Here is a 17,097-nt window from a genome sequence, read left to right as displayed (position 1 = left end):
GCCCGGATACTGTATAACATACCCAGACATAAATGTGCCCAGCAAGCCCTGAGCACCCTCCATTGGCTCCTAGGGGCAGAGAAAATGACATTGTAATCCCTCTGTATTGCCCACAGTGCACTCCTTGACAAAGGGCCTTCAATCCCTCTATCCTTGATCTCTTCCTATTCTCCTGGGAGAACTTTGCGATCCTGGAATGCACATTTGGCCAAGGTACCTACCATTAGAAGAGCAAAATAATGTGCTATAATGTGGCCAAACTCTGGAACATCCTTCCCTACCCCTTGCGATCATCCAAAAAGGAACTTCCCTTTCGTAAACCATTAAAGACCTGGCTATTCCAGAACAGCTCCCTCTAGATCCCTCTGGCTAGTCTGTGTTGCACTACCAGTGCTGGGATGCACATGGGTAGCCAAGACCTCTACAAGGGCTTCATAGAATAGAACAGAATGGGACCTTCTTTTCCACATCAAGCTACAGGGTTGTGTTTCATTTAAAAAAAGAAAATACGTACACTGTTTTCCACTCTCGTGTTCCTTCTCCCTCTCCTCTCTCACACTTGCTTTGGGGGAACACTCTCCCAAAACATCTGCTTCATTCATTTTTTTAAATGAGTTGATTTGTTTCCATCTCCATGCTGCTCATTGTTCTATTTTGTTTTGTACCCCCCTTCTTTCCACACCTCGTTCCTCCTCTGAACCCTTCCCCTAGCCAGCCTCCTCCTTTTTATGTAGCCTAATCTTTTCTACTACAGTTTTAAAATGATGTCCCACAACTGGTCCTCTCTATGGCGGGACCACATTTTTTTTAATGAATACAGTTTTTATTAACTGATTTTCTTCTATGTTTTTCTCACTAAATAGCTTTTAGATTATTTGAGTTCGGAGAAATAAGTTGCTATTATTTAATGTTTCTTTGAATTCTAGATGTAATATTATTTGTGTTCTGAGAATAAGATGCTATTATTTTGTAATTCATTTAATTTTGGATTTTATATTATTTGAGTTCTGAGAAATACGTTTCTATTATATTGTTTTTCTTTGAATGTTCACGCTTCACTTGTAATGTCTTGGCTTTACTGTGACTCCCACAGTCCCGTCAGCCTACTGGCTTGACTCTGGCTCAGTCCTTCCTTGCCCACCTGCAGTGTTGTCTAGTGAGGAGGCAATGTTTCTTAGCTCACCACTTCCAGATCTAGACTGGAAGAAGAAACATGTGAACAATTACAGGTACATTAACTTCAATCACCTAAAGACCACATCAATGAGCACACTATAACTGGAAATGGAAGTTAGCCACAAATGTATTATATTTAGAAAGTGGTGACATTGCCAAATTCTTCCTAAACTAACTCTGCTCCTTGCAAGTGCAAACTACATTATCCCTACCCTTTCGACCGACTACCTCCAAGAGCACAGAACTATGCACACAGAAGAAGAATAAGTTTAGAAAGTAATCCTGTGGCTTCTCAACATACCTTCCATGGTGTCGTTCCGGTTCAGCAGGTTGAACGCCTGTGAAAATAAAACAAAGTAAAGTTTGTGAGTGTATTATATGGGAAGTTTTAGAATGGTAAATTAAATGGTGCCATTTCAGTCAGAGGTCTACTGGCTTTATGGGTACAATTGTGGGCTCATTGAGAGAGAGTTCGGAAGGAGCAGCGTCGGCTTGCTGTTGCTCAGCACAGCTCCTTAGATTTACTCAGACTTTGTTCTTCAGCACCATGTCTGTCTAATTACATCTTTATCTTCCTCGGTTCAACTCTTTGTCACCCAGGGACTAGTGGATTGACTGAAAGACTGAATATAGCATTGAAGCAAGGTATAACAAGCATTTGCAATGCAACAGGTCTCGCATTTGCTAGAGTTAGAGCTATTAGCGTTGTAAATGGCAATGTTTTTTACCCATGTGTATTTGTTTTGAGTGTTGTGGCTGGATTTGGTGAACTGTCATTGTAATAGCATTTATATATAGCGCTAACAAGATGAGCCTGCAGTGTGCTTAGAAAAGAAGGAAGCAGGACGTGTTTGTTATTTAAAAGGGTGGAAGTGACACCGGCCAGACGGAAAAAAAACCACTTGCCAAAAAACTAAACATTCTGAAAACTAAGAACTATTACAACGGCTTTTAAAATAAATCCACTTACTACCAGATTGGGTAACTTGACAGAACTTGGGTCAGTATACACAGAAACAGCATACATCCCAAAGAGTCCTTCTCAAGAGTGTTTTTAAAACAGCTGGGGGGGGCGAAGCTGAGTTCTCCATCAATGTCAAGCTATGCTAATGATACTGGCAGGTATCCGATGCAGCGGTTCCATCCCTTTGGCCCACAATAAATTACATTTTTTTCATTATTTACAGCAGTGAGGCACTGAAGCTGTTAGATTCCCGGGTGCCACTTTCAGCTCTGTAGCTCTTCTATTACTCCAGTCCCAGCCTGCACATTTCCATCACTTACGCCGTGTTCTGGACGTATAGCTTATTGATTGGAAACAACAGTTCAGCCTTCTTGTCTTAACCCTGAGCCCCGCTAGCCTTCCACTTCTGAATCAATTTTCTTGAAAATTGTTGCAGCTGCTGGGTAAACAGTGCAGGCATTATTGATGTAAATGCTGCGTTTACTCATAGTGGTATTTATATAACATTATGGTGCTTTGTGCTCCTTTTAAAATGGAATTACCGAAGCACAGGGGCTAGGAGGGGAGGTTATTGCAACATTTACAGTCTAAATGAGTTCTGTCATCGTGAAATCATGCATGATTCACCCCATTACTGTACATTTCTCAATCCGCAAACCTGTAGGTTATGTGGCAGAGGATTAACACTGGGGTCAAACACTGATAAACAGGCGGTTTAATACAAACGTAATCTAACAGGCCTAGTGTTCATTCTTTTTAATATTGATATTGGTTTTAATATTGATCAGTGTTTTCTGCCAAGCACCAGCAAATGTGCCGTTCTTGGATTATGCTCCATATGTCAATGTATTAACCCAGCATGTTGGTCCATCTGATGCAAACGCAGAAGGCAGCGTCGATTACAGAGACTCACCAGGGCGGCGACCCAGGCTGCCAGTCCATGCAGTGCACCGGGATAGCTGCAGTCAGCGGTAGCACATGGGGGTCCTGCTGGCGGATCCAAGGGGGTGTCAGAAGGGGGCACCGACACACATCTCGCGGTGTGTTCTTTTACTCAGTTCAGCTGACGTAAGCGCGCCGCGCCGGACAGGAGATGTGCACGCGTATGGTGCGAGCAGGAGTTGTGATAATGCCGCGAGCCGTACGCGTGCACATCTCCTGTCTTCCACACGTGTGCACATGTCCTGTCCCCCTTCGGCCAAGAAACCGCATTCAAAATGCGTTCTGGATTCAGCCACCAAGTGGCAGGAATACCCAAATAATGTAATGTATACAAGTTAATAGTTACAAAACCAAAGTTAAAAATAAGATTAAGTGTTTTCTATGTTTTATCACTTTACAGGCGAGCTGGGCATCAGGCGAATTGTTCCAAACCATGAATTGGTGAAGCGTTTGTCTGATATGTATGAGGGCACTGTTTGTCCACAGAGCAGGGACACGATTAAACAAGACCAGATGGTGCAGTCTGGTGTGCTGGACCAAGAGGTGAAAAGTAACATCCCTACCCTGGGCCTTGACGACGAGGGGCAGTCGGGCACATTCGGTAGTGTCCTCGTGGGTAACAAGATCCAGGTACCCAAGGATGTGCCGCCTCCGGGTACCAAGTCTCGCCGGGCTGAAGCGGATTACTTTAGCCCCCATTTCTCTGCCAGTGATGAGAACACCCTGAAGCAGACCTTCTCCGCGGGGCGAACATGCTGTGTGGCCACTGGCTGGCGTACTGGCACTACGAGATTGGGGTCAGCCAGCAAGAGTCCCACTTCTGCTTCCACCAGACCAAGTTATAGAGCTTCCTGGGCCACTCTGGGGCCATCAAGTGAGTGACTTCACTGGGCAGGGAAGACTTCTTCCTGAGTGGCAGCAAGCACAGGACAGCGCCGATTACAGTGACTCACCAGGGCGGCGACCCGGGCTGCCAGTCCATGCAGGGCACCAGATGAGCTGCAGTCAGCGGTGGCACATGGGGGAGCTGACGTAAGTGCGCCAGACAGGAGATGTGCACGCGTATGGTGCGAGCAGGAGTTGTGCTAACGCCGCGAGCCGTACGCGTGCACATCTCCTGTTCCACACGCATGCACATGTCATGTCCCCCTTTGCCCACCAAACCGACAACAATAGGTCTCGCCAAGGCGCGCAGCGCATGCGCTGCATCAGTAGGCAAGACCGAAAAATAAGGGTGAGCATGGCATGGATTAGAAGCGTGTGTTGTGTAAAAGGATGTAGGATAATTAATCAGCTCCTCGTGCTGGAGTTGGGGGGTTCTAAACATTTTCATACAATACTGTTATTAAGAAATAACGGAAGTACATTTGAGAAGGTCAGAGAGGTCAGTAGGTTTCCTTATGGTGTCGCCTTGTTTTAACTTAATTCAGCGATCCTGTTTTTGGACGTGCATTTCGAAACTAGAGGTATGCACATGGTGAATGAACCTGCCATCTGCACTGCAGCAATTAGTTGTCTAGTTATGTAAATGCAGTATATTTATGCTCCACTGTTCTGAATGGCTGTGTGATACTTAGATGGCTAGTCAAGGCCATGTGGATTGTGGTGTGTGACTGTCGTGAGAAGTCAGTTGGAGTTGATGTTTGGAGAAGGTGCTCAGAAGACCCAGTTCAGGTGGCTGAGGTAAACTTTTCCCCCAAATTGGCATCACGTTGTGAGAATTCCTGCGACTTCTCCCTCAACTAATGAGAATGGCACCCCTCAGCTCTTTATTCAAATGCCCTTAATTGAAAAATTCCCTTCCCTACTGCTAAAGCGGAGAGACAGGTAGATGGTCACCTCCCTAGATTGTGGTGTGTAAGCGTCGGGATCCCATTCAAGCAAAGAGAGAAGTGATAATTGGAGCACTCACAACAGTATAACAGAAGACAGCTCTGGTGAGGCAATATGTTTGCCACTGTGAATACTGGAGTGAGCGACCCATTATAGGGCCTTAGCTAGAGTTTGGCGAACAGGGTACTCCAACACATGCAAGGTGGAGTACCTTGTCTGCCAAAGTTCCAGTTCAATCGCTCAGATAACCTTAGGCTAATCGTCGAAGGACCCCAAGATCATAAACCCTTTTTTGGCCAGAAGTTCTGATGTATTGCCTTCCTGTTTGGGACCATCAGGGAAAGCCTGGCGGCCCTAAAAAGGAACACAAATAAATATCCCCTACGCTCTTGGAGAAAACTCCCTATATTTTCCCGATAATTTTTTTTTTCTTTTCAAAAACAAACTCCAGATCTGGGAGTTTAAAAAAGCTTTGCTGTGCAGGTGCACTGGACAGTACCTGAACAGCAAATCTTCAGTGCTTTCACTGGAGCCCCTGAGACATCACATATTATGGCGGGATATAGTCAACAAGAGCATCCTAGTATATTCCTCAATTGCCTTGGTGAAAACAGAGTATAGTTCATCAATCGCTAAATAAGCCCTTAAAAAAGTAATTTGCTTTAGAAGGAATTGAGTGGACATGAGAAGAACTTGGCAACTTTAAGCTATTGAAAACCTATGGGAAACACCCAGCAAATATATAGTTGTGTCAAATATATTTATGAACTCATTCCACTAAACTTGATGTTTTGTTTGGCGATACTCATGCACAGGGGAGTGTATGCCTGACCGTTTATACCCCACAGCTAAACCAGCTTGGTTCTTTAGATTTTTATTGAAGGACCACTTATCCTGTTGTGGAAATAAATAGTGGAGACGTTTACAACACTCCGAATTGAAGGCATTAACTCTTCTCAGAAAAAGGATATATTTTCTTGATATCTGATAATCCAAAAAAGTCATCAAAACTGGGAGAAACAGTCCTTCCCAATCTGGATTTTTTTTTAGCTGTGTTTGCGATTCTTCCAGGGAAGAAGAAGGGCAATAGGACACAATTCCATCAAAGGGATTTCCACGGGTATATGGAAACTTAAGTGGTCCATATAGCCAAAGCGTGCTTCACTGACATCAGACCTTTGGAGAAGGCTCCACTAAGCTGGGAACATACAGAAGCACTCCAACTTCTTTGACTTGATATGCCATGGTAACTATATTTCTAGGTTAACCCTATCATGTCATACAGCATGTTGCCTCATTATTATCAATCAGTCACAAGAAGAGAGAAAAATAAGGCATTACAATGTGAAAATCCGTATTGAAGGAGACACCTGAAAATAAGAAATATGGTATTATAATCTACTACTGGTCAAAGATCTGTCTATACTCATATGTGGGTGTTACGAACACACATACTATAGGGTATTGTTTGTTTAAAAATTAAACTAGGTATGTTAGTTTTACACATACAATTGTATACCTCAGGGCTAATTGTCAAACCTCACTAGGAATGCAAGGCACTAAATAGACCTATGGCAGTTCTAATCTCAATATTCAGAACTGTGAAAGGTACAGCAGAGAAAAATTTATTGAAACCTTACAGGAACCTCAAAACTACTTGCATGGGCGCTTTTTATGGAGGGCAACCTCACCCTTCCACTCACCAGTTCTCCTTCTGAGTTATACCTTTGTGAATATAGCAAGCATCCCACCGAGAGAGAAACATAATTTGATATAACTCTTGAAGTGTCTTATTGGTGGTGAAACCACTGTAGAGCAAAGTGCAGTGTGTACGGCTAACAATAAATGAAATTCCCGACTACTGCTCCAGTGTAAAAATATAGGTGGGCTATAAGAAATTGGGTTATTAGTTGTGAAGGGTGTAAGTGCTTCAAAAGTAATATGTTCACAAATGTAATTCAGGAAAAACAGGCCATGCCTAGGAAGTTTATGGTTTATTTCAGGAATAAATGCCCAAGAGATTCTTTTTGCTTTTGATGTGCTTTTATTGAAAACATCAGGGTTTGAGCCTGATGTAACAAAGCGCAGTCGACACTTGTTTCGCCCAAACTGGCTGGCATGCCTAGGGCTTTCTCAAGGCCAGAAATCAAAAGAAACAGCGTTCCAATAATAGTAGTACTATAACTCCAAAAGGAAATTCCGGCAAAACGGTCTCTGCGGTCATTGTTGCCCATTGTAGCATTAAACACTCTCAGGGTAAAGAAGTAGAGCAGTCCAAAGCCGACTCAGTGGAGGTAATGTGAGTTAGTAATCTCCACTAGCTGCCACCCAATAACACCATTCAATGAATTAATGTCCAGTCAGTGATATTCTTTAAAAAGGAAAAGTACATTTATTTCACAAACAATACTAAGTAGTATGCATTAATTTACAAATATATACATCAGGTAGATGGAAGTGCCTTTGGTGACACCCTTATTTCACTTTTCGCTCCTAGAGGGTCATGAACCCTTATAATTACAACACATCAGTATATCAGTTAGGCCTATTGGCTTTGCCACCAATGTAACAATAATAAAACAATAACATGTTGATGGTTCATCATTAAAACTGATGGAATCAATAACCATATGCAAATGCATTAATTATTAATAAAGCATGGCCATGTTCAGCAATCAAATTAATAATAAAACATATGATTTAACAACAAACGTGTTAGTCTTTTTTTAACTCTCTTGAGGCCACATTATGTAGCCATAGGACCAATCACAAAGGGTCCCGCTCTTCACAGCTGAAGAGCTCCAGCCCCAATTCTGGCAGAGTTTTAAAATGGTAAAGAGACTTAGGGCTAGTTTTTATAAAATATTTCTGGGGGGTTGCTGCACTCCCTGCAGCTCCCCACAACACTTACTAATTTTGTTGGCCCTGCCCTTCCTTGCAGCATCACGAGGGAGGGGATGTGTAAAATCAGCCCTCACTAGGAATTTTGGTGTACTCCTGGAATGTTTTTAGGTTGAGGGTGCCCTGCTCCCACCCAGTGCGTCCAGATAGCTCTACTCAAGGTGGGTGATGTGGGGTGAGAGCTCCAAAGCCACTGTGACCCCACGGACTCCCCGGCGTAGCACCCATCCTGTTGTGCTTTGTGGAAGCCAGCCACATTCATTCTGCTCCCACCGTGCAGGAGCAACCCATCTTGCTGCTTCCTGCCTATGGCAGGACCTACACTGTTTTCCCCTGCTCATAAGAAATGCAGACAGAGAAGTATCAGGCCAGAGCAGCCCCAAGTCAGCTCCTGGCTTCTTTGAGGCATCTTTATTAAGGCCCAAAGATGGGCCCTACTGGGCCAGAAACTGGCTTCAGGAGTGGAGGCTCCATGCATGCTCTTCTTCCCAAGAATTCTTTTAAACAAAGACTCACCAACCCTTGGGCCCTGGTGCACCCCAGGAAGAATAGTAGAAGTTACTGTAAGCATCACATTCTCAGTTTGCTTTCAGGTCAAGAGTAAAATCTTTAAAGGAGCCTATCTTGGGCCCTGTTGGGCTGATTTTCACATTTGTTGTCTCCTTTTGCTCCTGGTGGTGAGATCTAGCCCCTGACCTCTAAAAGGTGCAAATGGCTGGGAGTTTGGGTCTACGGTTCCCTGCAACAATTGTCTCCTCCTCCTGTCTGTCGTGGAGGGCACTCAGGGGGGCAGTGGGATCTAGGACTTCCCCCACTGGGCCTCAGGGGGCATAAAAGGGCCAGTGCCAACAGGCCTGCAGAGACCCATCTAGTCCTGGGGGTCAAAGCACACAAAGTCTTTAGACCATATTTGCAGGGTATTATGTGGCTTCTCTTTCCAGCTGTCCATTCCGGATCCAGGGTCTTGTTAAGCAGGGGTTTGTAAGGAGGAGTGGAAAGTTCAAGACGCTAGGCACCCCTAACCAATCCTAGGATGCCACATCATCCTGCAACCCCTATCCCAACGCATTCTGGGACAATCCAATATGGTGCAGTGAAGTTTTTCTCTGTGAATAGCTCTTCCAAGGACCTCAGCTCCACCCTTGGCTGACATCACTGCCAATTTCCTTTCCACCATAACTTCAGAGGGGAGCTCCTCCTGTGTTGGCTTCAGTTGTCTGGACTTGGGCCTCTGTTTCTGTGTGCCTGGGCTGACACAGCCCAGGTGCAGTGCAACAGCTAAATACCAGATGCAGGTTTCCCCCACCCACCATTTCGCTCCCAGGAACTGGGTCAATCACTGATAATTACTCCTTTTGTGTAGGGAGACCTTTGTCACCTCTGCTGGGGAGCAGAGTAATAAACGTGGCCTAGTGGGGGTGAAACGGGGGGGACAAAGGCTTGGCATATGATTTTGAGCTGAGCCAGAGAATTATGACAATTCTTGTTATCCCATAAGATTTTTATTTACTGTGTTGGGGGATGCATACTCAAACTCAGTGTGCATGTTTTGCCCCGGTTTGACACCTTGCTGGATTGTGTAGGCACAAATGGAGCAAACTTGCACTTAAAGGCTGATTTCACCTACGTGCATTCAGTAAAAGTACTACAGATCTATCTATAAATGCTCACTAATATTATAAGGCCTACCCCAGGTCAAGCACCTATCTTTTAAGAGCCACTTCAGCGCCAGTCTACCTGGCTGCAATTACCGGGCTACACACGATAAGTCTCACACATGCAGCCCATACATGTGCTCACTTGTAACCAGTTCAGTGCCCCTGACCCTAGCTGCACTCCATTAGCCTTATCTTAAAAGGCGAACACGTTCAGTTAAATTACTGTGAAATTACCGTGCGTGAGACTCCGATAGGCAGACTCACCCACAATAAAGGTCAAAATTGGATGAGTTGGTGAAAAATCCTGAAGTACTAAATGGGTGGAACCTATTTGCAACACAGGCAAAAACACAAAAACCTTTTATCACCAGCCCATCATATGATTAAAAATACTGCACATAATATGTCTAAGGACTGTTTAAAAAGTTGTCTACTAGTTTCAGTGCATGGATAGCCAACAGGTCTAGCACTTTCCTCAAGACTAAGGTGTCCCATAAAGAAGGTCACATGCTTCAATTATACAGCTCCTAGTCCCATATTGGTCTCCTTATTGATTAATTAATAACCTTGCGAGTTCTAATACGGTCTTGTGATGTTTGTTCCAAATACCACAGCCCTGCAGTTCGAAAAATGTAATAATAAAGGGACATCAGACAGAAAGAGGGCTATAGAGAGAAAGAGAGAGAGATCACAACAAGCCTAGAGTCCAATACTATCTTTGAGACATAAGTACTGAATGATGTGAACTTTGTTCGGTCGAAGCCTACCAGACAATGCAGTAGTCTAGTTTGTAAAGACTTCTTCGGGACATTGGGAAAGCCTCCCTTGGAAAACATTCCGCCCATTGCTTACCACTGGCTTTGTGTTTTATTACTCACAGTTGCTTGCTTTCTATTTGCTGGCTTTATTTGTTTTAGGCTGGCTGTCCAGTAGGTCTTTTTCCCTCCCAAAAAGAATAGCCTGTTAACTGTATTCTTCCACTAGTACTTTCTGTAAACATGGCTTTAAATTTTGTTAACTTGTCACATTTGCTAAGCATTCAAAGACAGAGTCAAATGTTAGGCTCTGTCTTCTGAAGGAGCTTGGCATTAGCTATTCTTTCTACGACTTCAAAGTTTGAGGATTTATGTAACAATCATGCTGGGTACAGGGGGTGTGCTGGGGAAGGCAGTACAATGTTTTTCTACCACACAACAAAATTTAAATGTATGTAAATGAACTGTGCAAATATTTTAGATTATATTAGAATTAGGAAAGCACTAATGAAGCACATTTTTTGTAATTCTGAAGTGTGCTGGAAACAAATATTTTAATACGATCAAAAGAAATCAATATATTAAGTGATGCCATTTCCACACATTATCTTCTGTTTGCATAGTTTTTTTTTTTTTTTTTTTTTTTTTTTTGAAACCGTTTATTGCAGTTTATAGAAGTTACAGGTATGGGCCTACAACCACACGGCCGGCCGCTAGAGCATCAAAAGCATATTACATACATACAGCAAAAAACTTTCTCAGCGGTGCACAGTAGGAAGACAGGAGTGATCAATGGTGCAGGCCTCACAGCTCCATGCCCACAGTACGGTTCCATTTTCTTAAAGCAAAACAACATAAACAAACCACAACCGCAAGGCAACCCTCAATCCAAAGTGACAACACGTGCTCCATAAGTGGGGGATCCAAACCAGCAGCAAAATTCTGAAGAGGGGGACGGGAGTAGATCAGGGACTGGGGGACCGCGCGCCCGCGGCCAAGGGAGGGGCGCCATCTAGGGAGACGGAGCCGGCGAGGCCGCCGGTAGCAGCGGCGGCTCACAAATACCCCCGCGGTAGGCGTTCCAGGGGCCCCAGAGTTTCATCCACGCCCCAGGCTTACCCCTCGCCACATACACCACCTTTTCACGAAACATACACCAATCCATATGCTCTTTCCAGGCCGACACCGCAGGGGGCCTCTGGGATCCCCACAATTGGGCAATATCACGCTTGGCTATCATGTATCCCAGAGTCACCCACCGCGCCTGCGGGACCGAGTAGTCATTTGGTTCCCAGACATTCAGCAAGCATCTCCTCGCTTCAGGCAGCAGCGCGACACGCGTAACCATTCGTAGAACCTCATGCACACCACGCCAGAATCGCTCCACCTTCGGGCACTCCCACAGTATATGCATGAAAGTCGCCAACGCACCACAGCCACGCTTACACATTCCATCACCGGCAAAACCCATACGTAAAAGCCTTGGCCCCGTCACGTAGACCCGGTGAAGGATCTTGAGCTGGACGAAACGAAGGCGAGCCGGGATGGCCACCTCTTTCGGAGAGGCCACCGCGGAGATCCAATCCTCGTCGTCCAGCTCCAGCCCGTCGGCAACCCAAGCCTCGCGGAGACTAGTCAGCAGACACGATCTATCGTTAATCAATTTTTTGTATATGAGGGAGATCGTGCTGTCCGGGACATGGCCATCTAGCACTCTGTCCTCCAGGGGGGAAGACTCCGGAATGGATGCAACATCCGGGAAGACGGAGCCCAGCGCATGGCGGACCTGTAGGTACCGAAAGTACTCACTGCCCTGCAGCTGAAACTCCGCCTGCAGCGTCTCAAAAGTTTTGAATCCCCCCCTCGTCCAGAGATCTCCCACCGTGCTGATTCCGATCGTGTCCCACTTCTCGAAGCCCTTCGACGTCCACAGGGAGCCCAACCTCTCAGATGCATACAGCGGAGACGCTCGGGTCAAACGGTCCTTCCACCCCATAGCTGCATTAGCCGCGTGCCAGACACGCACCATGACACGCGTCGGTCCCGTCAAACGGGAGTCGGGCGCGCCAGAGTAGAGCGCTCGATTATAATCGGCACCGGGCAGAAGCGTCCTGTCCATCTCAAATGCCGGGTTCAAGGCGGGCCCGTAAAGGCCATGATTAATTGCAGCTAGTTGGGAGGCCCAGTAATACCGTTTGATGTCCGGGAGGGCGACCCCTCCATCGTACCACGGGAGCGTCAATTTAGCCAGAGCAATACGCGGCCTCCCGTCCCACAACAGGCGCCGCTGGAGGCCCTCCACCTCGCGAAAGTAGCGTGCCGGGACCAGGTCCATGGTATTCTGGAGGGCGTAGAGGAAGCGCGGCAGGGACATCATTTTAAATAAGGCCGCTCGGCCGAGCGGCGAGAGCGGCAGACGCCGCCAGCGCACCACGTCCTCCCTCAGACGCTGGAGGGGGGGCAGCAAGTTCCGCTCATAGCGGGCCTCCGGGTCAAGAGTGATATATATACCCAGGTACCGGAAACCCTGGGAGGCAATCTGGATCGGACAGTCCCGTGGCAAGACCGGGGCCTCCCCGGAGAGCACATAGACACAGGATTTCGCCCAGTTGATGACCAGGCCTGAGTTGCGACCGAAGGAGCGCAAAACATCAACCAGGACGATCAGTGACTGGCGCGGGGAGGCGAGATACAAAAGGATATCGTCAGCATAGAGGGACACGCGGTCCTCATGCTCGGGGGTCCAGCGGAGACCACGGATAGAAGGGTGCCACCGCAACCACTCCGCCAGGGGCTCCATGGCCAGGGCGAACAGGAGAGGCGACAGGGGACAACCCTGTCGCGTGCCCCGCCCCAGCGCGAATGGGGCAGATACTCGCCCATTCACCACCACCTGCGCCAACGGGCCCGAGTATAGCAATTTGACCCAGCTGACGAAACCCGGGCCGAACCCAAACTTCGCCAGCATCGCCCAAATATATGGCCATTCGAGCGTATCAAACGCCATGGTGGCGTCCAAGGACGCCAAGATGGCCGGCTCCCGCACAAATGGGACACGCGCGAGCACCCCGTGTAAGCGCCGCAGATTAAGCGCCGTGTTGCGGTGTGGTATAAAGCCCGATTGGTCTTGGTGGACCAAATCGCCCACCACGCCAACCAACCGGTTGGCCAACACCTTGGCGAGGATTTTGGGCTCCGCGTTCAGAAGCGAAATCGGCCTATAGGATGTGACCCGCTCACGGGGCTTCCCCTCCTTATGGATCACCACAATTGTAGCCAGACGCTGGTCCGGCGGGAGGGAGCCCTGCGAGTGGGCCGCAAGGAACATCGCGCGCAGGTGGGGCGCCAGCACATCCGGGCGTAGCTTGTATAGCTCAATGGGAATACCATTGGGGCCCATGGCCTTGCCGGATGCAACCGAGCGAATAGCCGAGGCAATTTCGTCCGAGGTGGGCGGGGCATCCAGCGAATCCCTGTCCTCCACCGTAAGGGAGGGCAGTGCGATGTCCCGAAGCAAGGCATGGGAATCTTCCTCCGAGCAGGGAGAAACCGGGGAGTAGACTTCGCGGAAATAATCCGCGAAGCAGGAGACAATGGCTTCCGGCTCAGTGACGCACACACCATCCACGCTCTCAATCAAAGGCACCACGCGGCTCGCTCTTTCCCTCTTGTCCAACCACGCAATCAATTTGCCAGCCTTGTCACCCACATCATACAATCGCCCCTGCTGCTCTCTACTGAGGCCCCTGGCCGCCTCCGTGACGAGGGCCCGATAGGCCGCCTGCTTTAAGTGCAAAACATGCAACTTGGCGTCTGTTACCCCGCTCCCCAGGTCACCCTCCAGTTCTGCAATCTCGGCCTCAACCCGGGTCACCTCCTCCCGCTCGCGCCGCCGGGCATTGGAAATAAAGGAGAGGGCCTCCCCTCTAAGAACCACCTTGAAAGCCTCCCACAGGGAGATGGCAGACGGGACCGACCCCACATTCTCATCGAAATAGCGCTGTAAGGATTTGATCAAGTCGGCACGAATGGTGGGGTCGCGCAAATACCATGCATTGATCGGGGCCACTCTGCCATCCCCCCTCGGGAAGACATCGAAATGCAACAACAATGGGGAGTGGTCTGAGATACCCCGTGCCAAATGGCGCACCTCCCCCACCCTCCCTGCCTGGGCCGCCGGGACAAGGATGTAATCAAGCCGCGAGAGGCTACCGTGGGCCCCCGAGTGGAAGGTGTACTGTTGCAATACGGGATGCTTTAAGCGCCAGCAATCCACCAGGCCCAGCGTGTCTAAAAGGCCGGGCAGCCACGCCTGTGCCCGGGGGAGGTCCCTAGGGGGATGGCGATCCATAGACCCAGAGGCAACCGCGTTAAAGTCCCCTCCAACCACCAACAGGCCACCCGGAAGGTCCAGAAGGAGGCGCCCCAGGTCCGCAAATGTAGTGGCTTGTAACCCAGGCGGGACGTACACTGATATAAAGATAAACACTCTACCCTCCATTCGTCCCACCAGAACAGTGTAACGTCCCCTCTCATCATGGCGCACCTCGTCAATCTCCAACGGGAGCGAGTTCTTGACCATAATACCCACCCCCCGCGAGCCCGAAGTGAAGCCGGAGTGGGCCGCCAAACGATATCCCCGCCGATTCATTGCATGAAAGGTGTTACCTATAAGGTGTGTCTCCTGCAGGAAGACAACATCTGGAGAAATACGTTTTAAATACTGCAGGACCACACCACGCTTAATCCTATCCCCCAGGCCGTTAACATTCCATGACAACACAATCAAATCCCTACCCCCCATCATACGTCAAAACAATCGGTCGCCCCCCACCGAGCATCTTAAAAACAACAAAACAGTTGCGGGTTTGCCTTGCGGTGCTAACAAACAACACACCCCCCCCACCCCCCGGTCCCAACAGAACTCCCCCCTCCCTGCACCCCTGCATGAGCCCAGACAGCCCCCCCAAAGTGCAGTGTGCCTGTCGCCCCATAGCTAAGTACTAACTAGTCCCCCCGAGGAGGAGGGAAGCCCCCAGCAGACCCCACCCGACCTCCATGGGAGGGGAACATACGAAAGCAATATATGGTAAAGGAACAATATCCAGAGCAAGGCCTATACAGTCACCCCTCAATTCTGATCCGGCGGGCCCTCCCCGCCAGCCGCGCCCCCCCCACCCCGATCTCCAGGCAAAGTATCTAACCAGTCCCCAGCCACCTCGGGCCGGTCGAAGAAGTGCGTACGGCCATCCACCTCCACCCTCAGCTTAGCCGGAAAGAGCATTGAGTACTTGAGGTTTAGGTCCCTTAGGCGACGTTTAATACCAAGAAAGCTCTGTCGCTGCTTCTGGACCGCCGGAGTAAAGTCTGGGTAGAAGTGTACATCCATGTTGTCCAGCCTGACCGGTCCCTGTTGCCTGGAGGTCTGGAGGATGGCGTCTCTGTCCCGGAAATTAAAAATCCGGGCAATAATAGGCCGCGGCGGGGCACCGGTCTTGGGGCGGCCCCCAGGGACCCGGTGGGCACGCTCCACCGCAAAAAGCTTACTCAGCCCCCGGGGCTGGAGATGGGTCAGGATCAGTTCTTCCACGAAGAGATCTGCCGCCTCCGCCTCTCGGCCCTCCGGCACACCAATAATGCGAACATTGTTCCTCCGGGCCCGACCCTCGGAATCCTCCAGTCGCCGGTCCATCAGGGCGCTCGCCTGGCCAAGCCGGCGCACCTCCTTCTGGAGGGCCACCACGTCCGTAGTGAGGCTCGTTGTGGTGTGGGCCAGGGAGTCAACTCGGTCGTTCGTTTTTGACAAGTCTGCCCTCACAAGGCCCACATCCACCAGGACCGAGTCAATTTTTTGCGCCAAGGTATCGAAACGCTGGTCCACTGAGGCCTTCATCTCTGCGATGGCGCCCATGACGTCCCGGAGGGTCAGATCCACCGGTTGGGCAGGAGCCTCCATCGGGCCCACCAGGGATGACCGCGATGTCTCCGGAGAACCCTTCTGGAGCGTATAGCGATCCATACTATTGGCCTGGTGCGCCGTGCCACGGCGGGTTGTCTTCATCTTCGCCCGGTCGCCATCTTGTTTGGTGGACATGCTGGCCTTTCCACCGTCGTGCCAAGATCTCCAGACGGGCCGCCACACCAAATCACGGGTGTCAGGGGGGGGGGCGGGGGCGACCACCGGGCCGCGGGTCAACCCACCGCCGGCGGGTCAGCCGGGCACCTGGACAAGGCGACACCACCGCACCCCGCTCCGCAGCCCGACCCCGCCTGAGGCAAGGAGGGCGCAAAAGCGAAAGTGAAAGTGCGGGGTACGCGAGTCGCCCAGCCCCGCTCGCCGCTGTTATTCACTTCGTCCCCGGATCGCCCCACTACTCCAATCCGGGGGGCCGGCGAGGAGAAGGCCGCAACCTTCAATCGATGCTCCCACCGGTGTTCGGGGTCCGATTCGAGCCCAAAAAACGGGTGGCGCCTCAGCTCGGGTTCACCGACACAGTCCCCTCAACAAGGACAGGATATCGCCAGGATTAATTCAGGAGGTCGCGGAGGTCCTCGGGAGCCTCGCACCTACGCGGCCATCTTGGTTGCGCGCTAGGCTCCTCCTGTTTGCATAGTTTTATCAGTAAAACTGTATGTCTGTGCAAATGTAATGGTCATTTCAATTGAAAATGTTTTGTCTGAAATCAATCAATCAGAAGATTTGTATAGCACAACTTGTCACCAGAGTGTATCTAGGTGCTTGCAGGGTCCGAGGGATTAGATCGAATACCCAAGTCTTGAGCACCTTTTGGAATTTCGGTAGAGACGGGGAGGCCTGGAGCTGCTGACGGAGGCCATTCCATGTCTTTACTGCGAGGGAGAAGCAACG

The 17,097-nt window shown here is 49.3% G+C and overlaps 1 protein-coding gene across 2 annotated transcripts in view; it reads right to left on the bottom strand.

The window, feature by feature from the left end:
- The window catches only part of PGF (placental growth factor), a 195,919-nt gene that overhangs the window by 116,537 nt on the left and 62,285 nt on the right, over window positions 1–17,097 (bottom strand). For both annotated transcript variants that reach the window (XM_085626739.1, XM_085626738.1), the window contains one exon: window positions 1,478–1,514. In XM_085626739.1, the coding sequence (XP_085482865.1) occupies window positions 1,478–1,484 (7 nt within the window). In that variant the 5' untranslated portion in view covers window positions 1,485–1,514. The remainder of the gene's footprint in view (window positions 1–1,477; window positions 1,515–17,097) is intronic.

Source organism: Triturus cristatus, chromosome 9 (assembly GCF_964204655.1).
Source record: "Triturus cristatus chromosome 9, aTriCri1.1, whole genome shotgun sequence".
NCBI lineage: Eukaryota > Metazoa > Chordata > Amphibia > Caudata > Salamandridae > Triturus > Triturus cristatus.
The sequence above is the reverse complement of the archived record's forward strand: the minus strand, read 5'-3'. Positions and strand labels throughout refer to the sequence as shown.